General features: G+C 45.8%; 1 protein-coding gene across 5 annotated transcripts in view; it reads left to right on the top strand.

Annotated features, from left to right (window-relative positions):
- The window catches only part of TMC5 (transmembrane channel like 5), a 74,018-nt gene that overhangs the window by 30,748 nt on the left and 27,091 nt on the right, over window positions 1-16,179 (top strand). For 4 of the 5 annotated variants that reach the window (XM_023616246.2, XM_014730094.3, XM_070230927.1 and 1 more), the window contains exons 3-8: window positions 490-662; window positions 4,728-4,817; window positions 9,448-9,547; window positions 11,554-11,641; window positions 12,072-12,320; window positions 15,316-15,467. In XM_023616246.2, coding sequence (XP_023472014.2) covers window positions 490-662; window positions 4,728-4,817; window positions 9,448-9,547; window positions 11,554-11,641; window positions 12,072-12,320; window positions 15,316-15,467 — 852 coding nt within the window. Of the gene's footprint in view, window positions 1-489; window positions 663-4,727; window positions 4,818-7,021; window positions 7,624-9,447; window positions 9,548-11,553; window positions 11,642-12,071; window positions 12,321-15,315; window positions 15,468-16,179 lie in introns of those variants that run through there. The other variant, XM_014730095.3, reaches the window with a different exon arrangement.

Here is a 16,179-nt window from a genome sequence, read left to right as displayed (position 1 = left end):
TTAAAATTGAGAACCATGGCTCCAGGTTAATTGATTTTTGTAGCATTCCCGTTACACATTCAGCACTTTCCGGTCTGACACTTTTATTTATGCTGTTCTTCATCCTTGGAAGGTCCTCCTCCTGACTCCTTATGTATAAGTTTATCCTTCCAATCCGGCTCGGCTGTCTCTTTTCTATGTAGATTTCCTCCCAAACTCCCAGCTAGAATTCTTCTCCTTCCTCTGACCTCGTTGGGCCTGTCTTCTGATACTCACCAGTTCCTGCTTGTATTATAATTGCTTATGGCTCTGTTTAAGGAGCTCTCCCAGGTTGTATTAGGAGGTAGACATCCATGTCTTTACCTTTGCGTCCTCACCCTAGCCCATGCCTAACACGTGGTTGACATTCAGTTGGCATTTGTGGGATGGATGAATGGATGGATGGGTGGATGGATGACTCTCCTTACCATGCTGCTGGATGGATATTGATCCATCATTTTGGGATTTTAGACTGCTCAACAGAACATCTTCAATCCAGCACTCATTTCGTCATGGGGGTGACGGCCCCTTGGGCATCCTTGAGAGAGAGTATGAAGATTACCCTGAAAGCATTGAAATGAATTCCATGGAGATGGCAAATCCATATGGCCGCTCTGTGCCAGGTGCTCCTGGAAATGGCTATGGTAAGCATTTATTAAGATGAGGATCATATCCTGAGAAGAAAGGACAATTCAGTGGACTTGGGGGAGCAATCATGAAGGATTTACAGCAATAGAAGAATTGGTTAATTCTTTCTCCCTCGAACGTCACCTTACAAGGGCAGAGAACTCAATGTCCAGAGAGATAAGCAGTATCATCAATTATCAAAGCAGGCCAGGTAGGGACCATGAAAAATTTGGGCATGTGCATCCTGTGCCTGCGTGAGGTGGCCGATGTTCAGGTTCGGCCCATTGCAATTATGCGGAAATTTGGGCTCAGTGTGGCTGGATCCTCAGATTTTTCTAAGGAAGCCAGAAATCTAGGTTTTTATGTGAAACCGCCTGATTTTCACAGGCTGCAAAATAATAGTTTAAAAAAATAAAAACAGGGGGCTGGCCCTGTGGCCAAATGGTTAAAAGTTCCATGTGCTCCGGGGCCAGCCCTGTGGCCGAGTGGTTAAGTTCACGCACTCACTGTGGTGGCCCAGGTTTTCGCCGGTTCAGACCCTGGGCGTGGACATGGCACTGCTTGTCAGGCCACATTGAGGCGGCTTCCCACATGCCACAACTAGAAGAACCTGCAACTAAGATATACAACTATGTACCGGGGAGATTTGGGGAAGATAAAGCAGAAAAAAAAACCCCAAAAACATAAATCTATTAAAAAAAAAAAAAGATGATTGGCAACAGTTGTTAGCTCAGGTGCCAATCTTTGAAAGAGAGGGAAAAAAAAGAAAACATAAATCTATTTAAAAAAAGAAAGTTCCATGCACTCTGCTTTGGCAGCCTGGGTTCGCAGGTTTGGATTCCTGGTGTGAACCCACTCCACTCAACAGCCATGCTGTGGAGGCATCTCACATACAAAGCAGAGGAAGATGGGCACAGGTGTTAGCTCAGGGCGAATCTTCTTCACCAAAAAAAAAGAAAAATAAATAAAATAAAAACAGCAACCTAGACAAACAAAATCACTGGTAGGCTAGATTCAGTTTTTGGGGCTGCCAGTGGCTAGCTTTAGTGTCGCACATATGAAAGTGTTCAGACAGTCAGCACTTGTGTATTTGGAACCTACTGGGGACAAAGGGAGTAAGAAGCAGCTCTGTCCTCATGTTTCTTAAAGCCTAAATGGGTAGGTGACATCAGCACATCAAGAGGAAGGAAAATCAGCAAGCAGGCTCTGAATATGTGATCAATCACGCCCCCCAGGCTAAGGAGATTCTAAACTTCTCGCCTTCCAAGAGGAGAAAGCGACTTGTCTGGTAGAGGAAGCCTTTTTGTTACACAAGAGTCAGTGTTTTGGGGATTTAGAGGCTGTGGGGGCCAGAAAAAGGAGGGAGTGTTGAGCTAAGAACAGAATGAGGTTGGGGCAGAGGGCCGATCACTGAGCCCTGAGGGCTGGATGGGGGGAGTCTGGAGCAGGCAGAGAGGAGGGGCTGGGGTGCCTTACGCTCTAATGAAGATGCGGACTGTTACACATTTGAATAAAAAGTATTCATTAAGGCTATTCCAAACCTTTACCCCATGCATTCCCAGTGGGGGCAATATCAGTCCTAAGGGGGAAACTTGTTCTTGAAAGGCTGGAGAAAAATCTTCCTCTTTTTACGTATAAAGCACAGATCACACGTAGCACGTAAACAGCTATACAGTGTATCTGTGTTTTAAAATTTCACGGGGGAGGGCAATAAGGCAGAAATGTCTAGAAAGAGGCCTTAGGGAGTCAATAATTTAAAAAAATTGACACACACTGTGCTCCCCCAGAGCAAGTGGAGTTAATAATGCCAGGCAGGTTTTGAGTGTTTCCCATGCCTGAAGGCTCTGCCAAGTGCTGGACTTTAATTGCCTTGTTTAATCTGCACAACCAGCATCAGACAGCCACTACTGCTCTCCCTGTTTACGGATGGGAAAGCTGAGGCTCAGAGAGAAATGTGCCCAAGGTCACCCAGGTCTAACTTGACAGAGCCAGCATCGGAATCTAGTCTCTCTGAACCAAAGCCTGAGCTGTTTCTTAGCCTGCGTTACTGCTGGGTTGGATCAGGACAACTGCAAACAGATTTCCTGACCACCAAGCCCCATAGCACCCTGGAAATTAAAATGTTTAGAAAAAAAGTAGTCACGTTAAGTGTGGGTTCCTTGGCTGGGCTCCTTGGTAGGACTAAGGTTGTAGCCCTGGGCACTCACTTGTCCAGTGCCATGCCATCCTCATAGACTGCACTCCTTAAGAAGAACCCATCTTCATCTGGGTATCCTCCAAGGCGCTAGGTGATTTTCCTAGTGTCACAGTGCCTGGCACACAGTAGGTCCTTCAACAGTGCTACATGAATTAATAGCAACAGCACCTGTAAGGGATGTATCAGTTAGTTATTGGCACAGTAATGCTGCATAACAAACAACTCCAAAAACCCAGTAAACAAGCATTTATTTCTCACTCACACATCTGCCGGTTTGCTTGGAGTTTGGCAGAACCAGGTTGGGTTTGGCTGTGCTTGACTCCAGACCGCGGATTCTGTTTAGGTCTATTGTCCTTCTTGATCAGGTGAGCCACCCGGACCATTTTCTTCCCGTTGCGTAAGCTGGAAGGTCTCAAAGTAGCAGGCAGAAACGCAGTGTCTCTGAGGCCTTGACTTGGAACTAGCACACTGTCATCTCTGCCATGTTCCATCGTAAAAGCAAGTCAATGACCAAGGCCAGCTGCAATGAAGGTGGTCCAAGATGGGGGAAGGGTAGTATTTGCTGAACAACCATTAATTAACCACAATAGTTAATATATATTGAGGATATATATTACATATATGTATATAGTCCAGGATTATATATATATAATCCAGGATAATATATATGTAGTCCAGGATTATTTGAAGCACTTTACTGTATTGACTGATTCAATTCCCCAACAATCTTATGTGAAGATCCTATTATTATTCCTGTTTTAGAGCCTAAGATATTGAAGCTCAGAGAGCTCAAGTAACATGCCCAGGGGCACACACGTAGTAAGTAGCAAAGCTGGGAATTGATCCCCAGCAAAAAGTTCCAGAACCTCCTGCAGTGTAATTTTGTGCATCGTCCTCTAACAGATGAAGCCAGTGTACTCCCTTTTCTCTGTTAAGGAGATTAACCTTTAATATTTACCATGGATTGAATAAAAATACACTGAAATGTGACACTGTCTTGTAGATGCTGAGCATGGACCCTCTTCCTGAGAAAATCATGCCAGATTCCAGATTGATTCATGCATCATCGTAAAATGCTGAGATAGGAAGGAACTTCTGTAACTATCTAGACTATCTATTTTTTCGCTCATTTTTTTTTTACTCAAGACAATTTTTTTTAGAGCAGTTTCAGGTTCACAGTAAAACTGAGGAGAAGGTACAGAGATTTCCCATATACCCCTAACCCCACACATGCACAGCCTCCCCCATTATCAACATCCCCCGCCAGAGTGGGACATTTGCTGCAGTTGATGACTGTGCACTGACGCCTCGTTATCGCTCAAAGTCTGTAGTTTACGTCAGGGTTCACTCTTGGTGGTGTACCTTCCATGGGTTTGGAGAAATGTATAACGCCGCGTATCCATCTACATGGTATCACACACAGTATTTTCACTGCCCTAAACGTCCTCTGTGCTCTGCGTACCCATCCCATCCCCTAGACAAGCATTTTTCAAACTCTTGAGTTGTAACCCATACAAGTTGTGAAATTAATTTTTAAAAATGAAACCGGAAAGAGTGGAACAGAATCATATATCACAGCGCTGTTTATGTAGTCAAAGTATTGCTTCGTGAGACTCGTTCTTCAGTTATACATGTTCAAGTGTGTCCTGGATCTCAGTGGAACAGTTACTTTTAACCATGGCACATAGTCCACTGAAAGCATTGATCTTGGCTGTTTCTATTTAACAGCGTTGTTTTCGTATTTGTGTCCTCCTTTCCACCCAAGGGCTTAATTGTTAGTCTGTTAGAACCTCGAGGTCAAGGTCTCAGTCTTGCTGACCTTTACGTGCTCAGTGGTATCAGTGTGGTGGGACGATTGACGATGTCTCCTGCCTCTTCCTTCCAGTGAACCCTGCGTTTGTGGGTGAAGGCAGCCCCAGCCCAGCTAATGGGAACCCGCCGTTGTCTGGGAACGATTGGCACAAGTCACCCCAAGGTAAGGCTTAAATGGACAGTGACCAAAAATTCAACCCTGGAGAAGGAATCTGTTCGAGGTAATGCGGAGGTTGCCATTTCCCCTTGGCCTTCGGTGTGGTGACTGATGCAGTACTTTCTTCACTTATTTCTTATTTTTTATTTCCTTTCCTTCTCCACGGGCCAGGGAACATGACCAATAGCAGGCCTTGTGACACACCCTCAGCTGAGCAATCTCGTTGGACAGTCTTTCTTTCTCTCTGGGTCTGTCAGTCAATGCTGAAGAAAGACTCTGCCCCTCCCTATTTGGGGCACCTTTACCATAGGAAAGAAGACTGGGTCACGTGTCCATCCCGTTGCTAACACATGCGGGTGAGGTGGCAGGGCATTGATCAAAATTTTTCTGAATCCTGATAGAACTATTATGATGATGGAGTATAGGACCCATGGGACTTGTGACAGACAGAAGGCTTTGGAATCAGTTCAGAAGCTCTCTAAGGCCCACCGTGTGTGGTGATGAAGGTCTGATTGGGGCAGAGACTGAGAAATTAAGAGGAGAGAGGTCAGAAAATTCTGGAACCAAGAGGCAAATCTATGAACAATGAAGAGTAAACCAACGGAGTCTTCTATATAATAACACAAATCTAGGGGCCCCATGACTTAAAACTCTTTCTCCCCTTCTGGCTCCTGAGCCTGTGGGATAACCTTTAGCCTCGTTCTTTAAGAGTTTTCTCAAAGATGCCTGCATCTCCCACCAGGGTCTCTGTTGCTACTGGGCGAGAAGACCATGGACATGTCAACGGTCGTGCCCTCCATGCGGTTCCCCCTGGAGCAGAGAATGGCTTTAGCTGCTAGGGAGAGGAGATGCCTTTAGACTTTAGCGACTGCTTTATCTAGGCAGCATGAGGTCTGAGGCCTCAGAAGGCACAGAGAAGTAAAGAGAGGGAAGACCCAAAGAGGAACCGAGCTTTCTTCACCATCTTTTTTTCTTCACCATTTTGCTTTGCGTTGGTTTTGTTTCTCAGACCACGTACAGTTGAGTGGTGGACAGCCTCCTGATAAAGCATCACTTCGATGGATTCTGCTGTGTACCTAGGAAGCGCCTGGCACCTAGGAGGCCCTCAAATATTCATTTATTTATGGAGGAATGAATGATACATCAGCGTCTCAGTACAGGAAAGGGCCAGGGTGAAGTGGTCCTGAGGCCCGGCCTTGGGGCCAGACAGACCTGGCTGCGACCCCCAGCCCTACGACTTGCTGGGTTTGTGACCTTAGGCAAATAAGCTCTGGGAGCCTCAGTTTTCTTAGCTATAAAATAGGGTTGATTATAGGACCTATGTCGTAGGGTGATTATGGGAATTAAATGGTAGACTCTATCTAAAGTACTTGGCCTGCAGGAATGGCAGGTGTCGTTACCGTGAATTATCATTGATGGAGAGAAGGAGTAGAGGCCTGTCTAACCCCACTGCTTAGCGAGAATGTGATGAGGAGGGGGTCAGGTCATTTCTCGGCACCTCCATTTCTCCGACTATTAAATAAACTTGGCCGCAGTGATTTCTGAATCAGGTCTGTTGGATAGGAGTTGTGTTCGGGTACCTGGTACTGAAATGGGACAGTGGCTTAGCAGCAAAGGGATTGATTTTTCTCATGTAACAAGAAGTGTGGAGGGAGGGAGTCCAAGGTTTGTAGGCAGCTCTGCCCGTGATGTTCTCAAGGACTGAAGCCCCTTTGACAGCTTCTTTTTCCACCATCCTTAGCAGGTGAATGTTGGCCCTCCTGCTTTCAAAATGGCAGCCTCTGGTCAGGAAGAAGGAGAAATGGTGATGGGCAAAGTGTGGAGCAGGAAACTGTCACCTTTAAAGAACATTCCTGGAAGCCACATGTCTCATTGGCCAAAATTGGGTCATAAGTCCACCCTTAGCCACAAAGGATCCACCCTGAGCCGCAAAGGAAGCTGGGAGATTTGTAAAGGAGGCTTCTTCTGGTGTGAAACAAAGAGAGAATGGATATTGGGAGGCAGACAGATAGGAGCATGGGCCACCCAAGACAGTCAGGAGATAGTAATTGTTTCACTGTGAACCTATGTGGATATATAGGCATATAAAATTAGAAATATAAGATATAAGTTTCAGGCCGGAGGCATCAAATTAAAAAGAAAATCTTGCCCTTTGTTTATGAGTCATTTAGAAGAATTCCTGCCTCTGTTTCTAGAATCCCATTGTCTTTAATAAAGAATTCTGTTTCAGATTTCTTACCTAGCTACGGAGACAGAAGTCTCTGTAGCGAAACACACCTCTTCATGAGGAGACCCCTCTGGTGTCGATGTGGGGGGTTACGTTGTGATTTGTGTGGGGCTGGCTTTGGCGATCTCATCCTGGCATTTAAAAAATGTGAAGGGGCATCCCCTTGTGATCGTCATCACTTTTTTTGCGTGGTTCCCGGCGACGCCGGTGCGACTACTGCATGAGGTCATCGGAAGCCCACCCCCTGGGAGAACAAAACTGGGAGAAGGCGAGAGATGCTGTCTGATGACCAAGTGAACGAAATCATCATCGAGGTCGAGAATGTGCCATCGGGGGTCCAAAGCCATCCCTCCTCAAATCAGATTGTTCCAGAAAAGACACTGGTGAACTCAAGCTTCAGCATGGTCTCCTCCATTTCTGACATTGGTGTGACGGACTCTCAGAGTTTCAGCGACTGGAATGACAAAAAGAGCAGGCGGTTGCTATGGTTTCCAACATCTTTGAATGACTCTATTTCTCAGATCCTTCATAGCCCGGAAAGCCTGGGCACAGACATTCCTTGTACTTCACATGAAAACATGCAAGGTAGCGGACCCTGGGGCAAAGAGGGTGGAGCAGGAGCGAAGAAGGCTTCCAGCTGGTCCACGGGGTTTTTCAGTTTTAAGACATCAGAAAGGTTGAAGGTTTGGTAGATGACCTGAGGATGCTAGGGACCGAGGAAGGGGTCACTTTGAGAGCATCTAACCGCTAACAAGAGCTTACCTTGGTCAAGCGCATTTCACATGCCTGGCAGGTCTGCAGGTCTGCCTGGTTCCCAAGCCTCACACCTTAACTACTGGCCTGCTTTGGTCCAATTCCTCCCCACCCTGGATTCAGCTACATAGGATGCTTCTCACTGCTAAGTCCACCGTGGAACAAGGTCTTACCTGAGACCTCCGTGCCTCACCTCCTCCTGAGGTCAAACACGGATGCTGTTTCTGTTTCATTCTCTAATACTCCAGGCATAAAGTCCAGCCGCTCTCAGTGATTTCTAAGAGAAAAAAAATCCGTTTACACCAAAGCGTTTTGTGAGTTTAGCCCTTTTTTTTTTTTTTTTTTAAAGATTTTATTTTTTCCTTTTTCTCTCCAAAGCCCCCCAGTACATAGTTGTGTATTCTTCGTTGTGGGTTCTTCTAGTTGTGGCATGTGGGACGCTGCCTCAGCGTGGTCTGATGAGCAGTGCCATGTCCGCGCCCAGGATTCGAACCAACGAAACACTGGGCCGCCTGCAGCGGAGCGCACGAACTTAACCACTCGGCCACGGGGCCAGCCCCGAGTTTAGCCCTTTATCGGAGATTGGAGCATCTCTTCTTATGCTGCTGTCTCTGCGTATCTCGTGTTTTTTCCTCCTCCCTCCTTCGCTTTTCTTGCTCTCTGTCTACTCCCCCTTCCCCCTCAGGAGAGATACAAATTCCTTGTCTTCAGCAGAGTGATTTGGTGGCCCTCTTGTGGGGACTCTCCCTCCACCTCAACTATGCCATTGAAATGAGGAGTTCTGGCCAGCTCCCTCGATCCTTGCCCCAGCCGGCCCCCCAGCTGGCTGCCTCCCTGTTACAAGATGGTGGCAGCAGTTCCAGGCATCACATGCGGACACACCACCACCCAGAGGCGGAAGGATCTATCTTTTCCTTGTTTTTTGAGTTTTGCTTTTTTGAGAGGGAAGAAACCTTTCCAAGAAGCTCCTCAGCAGACCACCTCTCACAGAACCATACCTGAATTGGTCAGCTGCAAGGGGGACAGGACCGTCAGGATCGGCTTGGGCCCATTAGGACCTGTCCCCAGTGCCTGGAAACGGGTCCCACCCTGCAGAAGCTCAGGGCCATGGGAGGGAGGCGAGTAAATTCCTAAACAAAATTGAGATTCTGTTAATAAGGACAGATGACTTTGGGGTAGCAACCAACAGTGTCTACCACAGTGACCCAAAATGTGGCTATGAGTTAGCGGGAGACAAGGGGGAAGTGCATTCCGGGGTAGGGGGCAGCATATGACAACAGTCAAGAAATGTAAAGAAGGTGTTTGGAGTGTGGAGGGCAAGAGAAAGTGATGCAGGAGGTTAAAGAGAAGGAGGACAGTGAGGCTGACCAAACGTGCAGAGTCTTGTTGGTTTTGCTAAACATTTGTTGTCATCGGAAAAAGGAAAACGTTGACTTGGAATTGCACGCAGACATTATCATTTGCTTTGGCTGTGAGGTTAACACCTAGGCATGCAGTCTTGTTTTCATTTGTGACCTTTGGGATCCCTGAGTCTGTATATCCTTTTCTTTTTGTGCTCTTGTGAAAACATGCTCTAACTTCAGTGCCATATTTTAAAATGCTATTATTCTGTTAAAGGAAAAAGATATGTTAAACGCTGTTTATTTTCTTCTGCAGGACAAAAGTTAATTGCATCTCTGATACCCATGACATCCAGAGACAGAATTAAAGCCATCAGGAGCCAGCCAAGGACCATGGAAGAGAAGAGGAACCTTAGGTATGGACCAAAATCCCTTCTTCTTGCCTTGATTTCATGCAAACCTCAATTTTCTGCTTTTGCCCCATCTCAGAAAGATAAGATATAAATAAACACCAGAGAAGAGACAATCTCCCTACAGGAGAACTCCAAGTAATCTTTGTAAGTGCTTCTCTCTCCTCTCGCCTGGAGCATGAGCTGTGCTTAGTGACCTGTTTCCAAAGATAGAGATGGAAAGGGAGGGAGGGTAAATTTCCAGCGGTGAAGTCTGGCTGATGCTGCCTCGGCCAGGTGATCAAAGTTAGCATCCTCAGAGATACGTGATCAGAAAGACACATGCCCTCTGTGGTACTTCTTCCTAAAACCCCTAGTCCCAGTCTAACCAGAGAAAAAAAATCAGGCAAATCCCAATTGAGGGGCATTCTACAAAATACCCGACAGTACTCAGAATTGGCAAGGTCATCAAAATTCAGGAAAGTTGGAGAAACTGTCGGAGACTAGAGGATTACAAAGAGACATGACAGCTGAATGCAATGTGGTATCCAGGATGGAATCCTGGAATGGAAAATGGACATCAGCGGAAAAGCTAGTGAATTCGGAATAGTGTGGCGCTTAGGTAATTGTAGCATACCATTGTGAGTTCCTTAGTTTTGACAAACCGACCATGGAAATGTAAGATGTTCAAGGGGAAAATGGTGAGTAGTAGAGGGGAATTTTCTATACCGTTTTTGCAACTTTTCTGTAAATCTCAAACTATTCTAAAATTAAAAGTTTACCCAAAAAAAAAAGACCTCAGAAGCTTAACAAGAGTGAGGGCTGTTTTAGCCTTCAGACCTTACATTTACTATTCCTCAGCCTTTTTCTTTTTCTTTTTGCCATTCATAATAGTTGGTAGAAACTGATAGAGTGGATGCAATGATTGCTAATAAATAATTCCACGATGCAATTGCTCTGAGGTCGCAGAGATACATTTCAAAGTCTGGCAGGGAAGATAGACTGGTCAACAAGTAGCTTATAAATGACAGAAAGAAAATCAGACCAGTTGAAGGCCATTGCAGTGGGAGAACCAGAAGGAGTAATGCAGTGGGCTTGGGCAAAGCAGCGGGGGACATTTGGGCTGAGGCTTGGAAGATGGTGATGCGGGGATGGGCGTTTGGGGCGGACTAATGAGAACCAGAGCAAAGTAGAGGTAATAAGTTCATTGAAAGGGAAAGACGCCAACTGTGGCTAGATCTTTCTGAAAGCACTCTTCTGTTTCAAACGCTGCATGGCTCCCTCTGTCACCAAGTAAGGGCCTTATGATGGCCTAGAAAGACTTTAGGGCAGGATTTCTCAAGCTCAGTATGCCTGGCATTTGGGGCTGGTTCAGTCTGTCGTGGGGCTGTCACTGTAGGGCATTTAGCAGCATCCTTGGCCTCTACCCACTCGATGTCAGTAGCACCGCTCATTCCAGTTTACAACCAAAAAAGTCTCCAGATGTTGGTAAATGTGCCCTGGGGGCGAAATCTCCCTAGGGAGAGAACCACTGACTTATAGAACCATTCTCCCCCTCCCCCATGGTTATCGTTCATACCCTCCCCCCTCCCCCCTTCTCACTCCATTCCAGCCATCCTGGCCTCCTTGGGCTTCACATGGGCTGTTCCCTATGCACCGGGCTTTTCCTCTTCTGTGCCACTAACCCTTCCCCTCTCTTGAGTCTTTGCTCAAATATCTCATTATTTCAAGTTGTAACACGGCCCCCACCCCAGCATTTCTCGTCTCCTGACACTGTTCTGTTTTCCCTTTTTCTTTCCCGTGGTACAAATCACCTTCGAATATCCTATATCATTTGCCCATTTTCTTATTATATTTATTGTTTATTTTCTTTCTTTCCAAGTAGGGTGTCAGCTCCATCAGCCAGGGAAATCGGTCTCTTTATCTCACCACCTGGGACCATGCCTGGCACATCGTTGGCGCCCAGTACATATTTTGGGAAGGAATGCGTTACAGCATTGGTCACCCTCACTGTCTTCTGCTGCTCCCCACAGGAAAGTGGCTGACAGAGAGAAGAGCAAGCTCTCCCACGGTATCTTTGAGCTCAGCTGCTGCGCACAGTGTCTGAACTCCATTTCACTGGTGAGTCAGCCTTGATGGCAGTCAGTAAAATGGGCACAGCGTAGGGTGGAAATAGCGAGGTGGCAGAATGGGGATGAAGGGGGACCCACGGGGAAGAGGAACCACAATTCAGGGCTGTTCATTGAAAGCCGTAGAAACTGGGTCCGTCTAGGTGTGATGGTGCCAGGCCGGCGTGCGAAGGTCCATGAGGCACTGAGTTGTTTGGGTAAATCAGCCACTGTGCGTGTCACCTTCCACAGCAAACCTGGGACGGTAATAATTGCACTCACTTTTGGGGGTGGTCCTGCCGATTAAAGAGATAATGTTTGCAAACGGTGCCTGGCACATTGGAATGCTCTAGAAATGGTGGCTGGTTTTGCTATTGTAGGACCTGCTCAGTAGCTTTTTATTGAGGGCATGTCAAGCCACGAGTTTTGTGTCCCAACCCCAGGCATACCGGAGATCCAAGAACAGCCTGTCGGAGCTGCTCAGTTCCGTCAGCCTGTGGCAGAAGACGCTCAAGGTCATCGGAGGCAAGTTTGGAACCAGCGTCCTCTCCTATTTCAACTTTCTGAGGTGGCTTTTGAAGTTCAACATTTTCTCGTTCATCGTGACCTTCAGCTTCATCATAATCCCTCAGTTTACCATAGCCGAAAAGAACACCCTGCCATTCACCGGGTTGGAATTTTTCACTGGGGCGGTAAGTTCTCTATGTCCCCCGCAGAATTCACCTGTCGGAAACCCAGGGACATACCTTGCTGGTCACCTTTCCTGATGTCTCAGTTTGCCCGGGAATCAACTGATGGGGACAGTGGATGTTTAAAATCCCCACCCACCAAAGTAACATATGCACAGCATAGCGGAATTTCTGTCTCCAGAGGTAGCCACGTTAATGTTTATGTTGCTGTCCACAATCCACTTTTCTGCACACAGACGGGACACAGATGTGCATGTACATAAACATCCTTTTCTTTTCTTAAGAGACAAACTCTTCATATATACTGTCTACGACTTGCTTTCTTTCACCTAATATGTGGTGTTCATCTGCCTTTTCTTTCTTTTCAGTTTTTCTTTCTACAAAATACAATGTTCCTTTTGAAAAATTCCTACTGTCGACGCAAATAGTCAACTACCAATCTATAGGTTAGAAACATAAGGTGATGTTGATCTGACCCAAGCTGAGGACTAGCCCGGAAGTGCAGTCTCCGCCCGGGAAGAGAGCACTCGAGAAGTGTGGTTTACAGCGTGGTTATCTACCGTTTCAGAACAAACATACATCAGACACGACAGGAATACAGTTTTTTTCCCTCAAAGTCACAAGGAGATGTTTTGCTGCAGTTTAGCGTGTGCACAGCAGCCCAGGTTGGCCCTGGTTTTCTAGGAAGAAAAGCTTGTCTTCCAAGCAGTGCTGGTATTGGCATCAGAGAATGGGAGGCTCATCCCTGTCTTTAAAGAGGGCATCCTCTGCTTTGGGAAAACGTCTGAAGCAGATGGACAGTGCGTGTTTGGCAGGCCAGAAGTCAGGCTGCTCTGGGAAAAACAAGTGTTAGGCTGAATCAGTTTTAATCCAGAACGGCTTCTCCATATTCCTCAATATGTGAAAACTTTTTCTTCTTCTTCCTTTTTTTTTGAGGAAGATTAGCCCTGAGCTAACATCTGCCGCCAATCCTCCTCTTTTTTTCGCTGAGGAGGCCTGGCCCTGAGCTAACATTTGTGCCCATCTTCCTCTACTTTATATGTGGGACGCCTGCCACAGCATGGCTTGCCAAGCGGTGCCATGTCCACACCCGGGATCCAAAGCAGCAAACCCCAGGCCACCAAAGAGGAACATGCACACTTAATCACTGTGCCACCGGGCTGGCCCTAAAAACTTATTATTCTTATTATTTTCATCACTATTATAGAAGAGAACAAACTAAGAGAAAGTTTGCTGTGCCCTTCATCCCTTGTCGAACTCTCCAGTTTGGAGTGTATCTTTGTCCACCGTTTTTCTTCCTGTACAAACATAGGTAGATACATAGATACATGCACATATATATACTTAGGTAGCTAGATAGATACACGTTCTTTTAAAAAACTGAAGGAGGGTAGGATATTACAAGTCTTGCTTTGCAACATTTTTTGCTTAACTATGTGTCTTGAGCATCTATATAAATCCACATTATTATCATTTTTAACAGCAATCATAATTTATTTACCCAGCTCCCTATGGAGGCATATAGCTCCTGCCTCGTGAGTTTCCCTTCTAGAAGAGATTTCTGCCATTGAGATTCTGTAGACTGGGGCTGGGCAGAGTGTAGCCTGAGGGCCAAATCTGGCTTGCCACCTGTTGCTGAACAGCCTGCAAACTAAGATGGGTTTCTACATTTTTAAATGGTTGAAAAAAAAATCAAAAGAAGGACAACTTTTTGTGAAACATGAAAACTATAGGAAATTCAAATTTCGGGGTCCACAAATAAGGTTCTTTTGGAACAAGCCTACCCCCACTTGTTTATGTGTCTGTGCTGCTTTCGTGCTACAAGGCAGAGAAGAGTGGCTGTGCAGTGGCGTCCTGGCCTGCCAAGCCAAAGATACGCACCATCTGGCTCTTTACAGACAGTTTGCTGACTTTTGCCATAAAATGTTCCAAGTAAGAGTCTTCCGTTCATCTTTTTTATTTCTTTTTCTGTTTAAAAATTTTTCCTTGGGATAGACACATTCAAATGGAATTATTGCATAAATTTCTCCTTAATTTTTTCTTTTTATTATGTATATTTTTATATGTGAAACATTTTATTATGAAAAATTTCAAACCTACAGGAAAATAGAGACTAGGAAAATAAACACCCATATACCTATTATGTAGGTTTTAAAGTGTTAACATTTTGCCATATTCTGCTGTATTCTTTTTGGAAGCATTTTACAGTAATTACGGACGCGGGGACATTTCACTCGGAATTTCTTCAACACGCATCTCTGAAAAATAAGGACACTCTCCCGCAATACTGTACATTGTCACACCGAGCAAAATTAAAAATTAATCTCATCTAAAATCCAAACCACATTCAGAATTTCCCAGTTGTCCCCAAATGTCTCGCATAGCTTGCTTGTTCAGACCAGGATCCCAGGAAGGCCACACTTCGCATTCAGTTGTGTTTTTCTCTGAAGTCTCTAATAATCGAGAATAATCTCCTGAGTCCCAGGGTCCTTTTTTCTTCACATTCACTTGTTGCAGAAACCAGGTCAGTTGTCGTGTAGACGCCAATGTCCTCCCTTCTGGAATTGTCCCATTGTTGCCTCATGATTTCTCTAATTTGTTCCTCCAGCCGCTTCTTTCCTGTAAATTAAAATTTAGACCTAGAGGCTTGATTTGTTTCATATTAAACATGTGTGACCGTAATACTTCGTGGGTGACAGAGGCACATGATGGCTGGCTCTCCTGCTTTTGGTCTTGCTTCTCTTGGTCACTGGGTCCAGGCGGTGACAGCTGGGTCCCCCATTGTAAAGTTATGTTGGTTTGGGGTTCCTTTCTGACCCCGAGAGCCCCATGATAAAATGTCCAGATTCTCAGTGCCCTGGCGTGTCTGTTTCCTGGCAAAGTGTCTAAACTCACTGGTCCAAGCGTCTTGCAGACGGAAGAGGTCACCCCCTCTGACCATAGTCATTTATTGTTTTCTCGAGAGATGCCCTGACCTAGGGCTTCTTGTCCCTTTCAGGGTTATTTCCGGGACACGGTAATGTACTACGGCTTTTACACCAACTCCACGATCCAGCACGGGAAGGGCGGGGCATCCTACAACATGCAGCTGGCCTACATCTTCACCATCGGGGTGTGTTTGATCATCTGCTTCTTCAGTTTGCTGTTCAGGTACGGGGCGTCTGCCTTTCCTGATTCTAAGCTCTTCTTAGATTTAGGCAAAATTCGAGAGATCCAAAGGTTCCCCAGGAAACAGTTTCTCTGTGGTGTCGACTTTTCTATTGCTGTCTGATCGTGCCTAATAACGTGAAATATAAGTTTGGATGGAGGAAGAGAGGTTTGGGTGTTCTTCTAAAGAAATCGGTCAGTATGAAAATAAGGACGTAATGATTCACGTCTTTATGTGGATGGATAACGGTCAACTGACAATTGTCAAGCCTCTGTATTAATTTACAAGGTCTTCCATAGCAAAGTATCACAGACTGGAGGGCTCAGACCACAGACATTTATTTTCTCAAGTTCTGGAGGCTGGAAGGCCAAGATCAAGGTGTTAGTTTCTTCTGAGGCCTCCCTCCCTGGTTTGTCGACGGCCGTCTTCTCCCTGTGTCCTCACACGGTCTTCCCTCCGGGCATGTCTGAGTCGTAATTTCCTCTTTTTATAAGGACATCAGTCATATTGGATCAGGGCCCACCTTAACGACCTCATTTTAACTTCATTACCTCCGTAAAGACCCTGTCTCCTAATACAGTCACTTTCTGACGTCTTGGGGGTTAAAACTTCAACATGTGAATTTTTAGGGCTACAATTCAGTCCGTAACAACCTGGCATAACAAGCCAGAACAAAAGTTCAAAGTGAAATGAGATTTCATTTTGTCCTAGCAA

This window comes from Equus caballus, chromosome 13 (genome assembly GCF_041296265.1).
Source record: "Equus caballus isolate H_3958 breed thoroughbred chromosome 13, TB-T2T, whole genome shotgun sequence".
Classification (NCBI taxonomy): Eukaryota; Metazoa; Chordata; class Mammalia; order Perissodactyla; family Equidae; genus Equus; species Equus caballus.
Note: the sequence above shows the minus strand (reverse complement) of the source record. Positions and strands in the feature narration are given on the sequence as shown.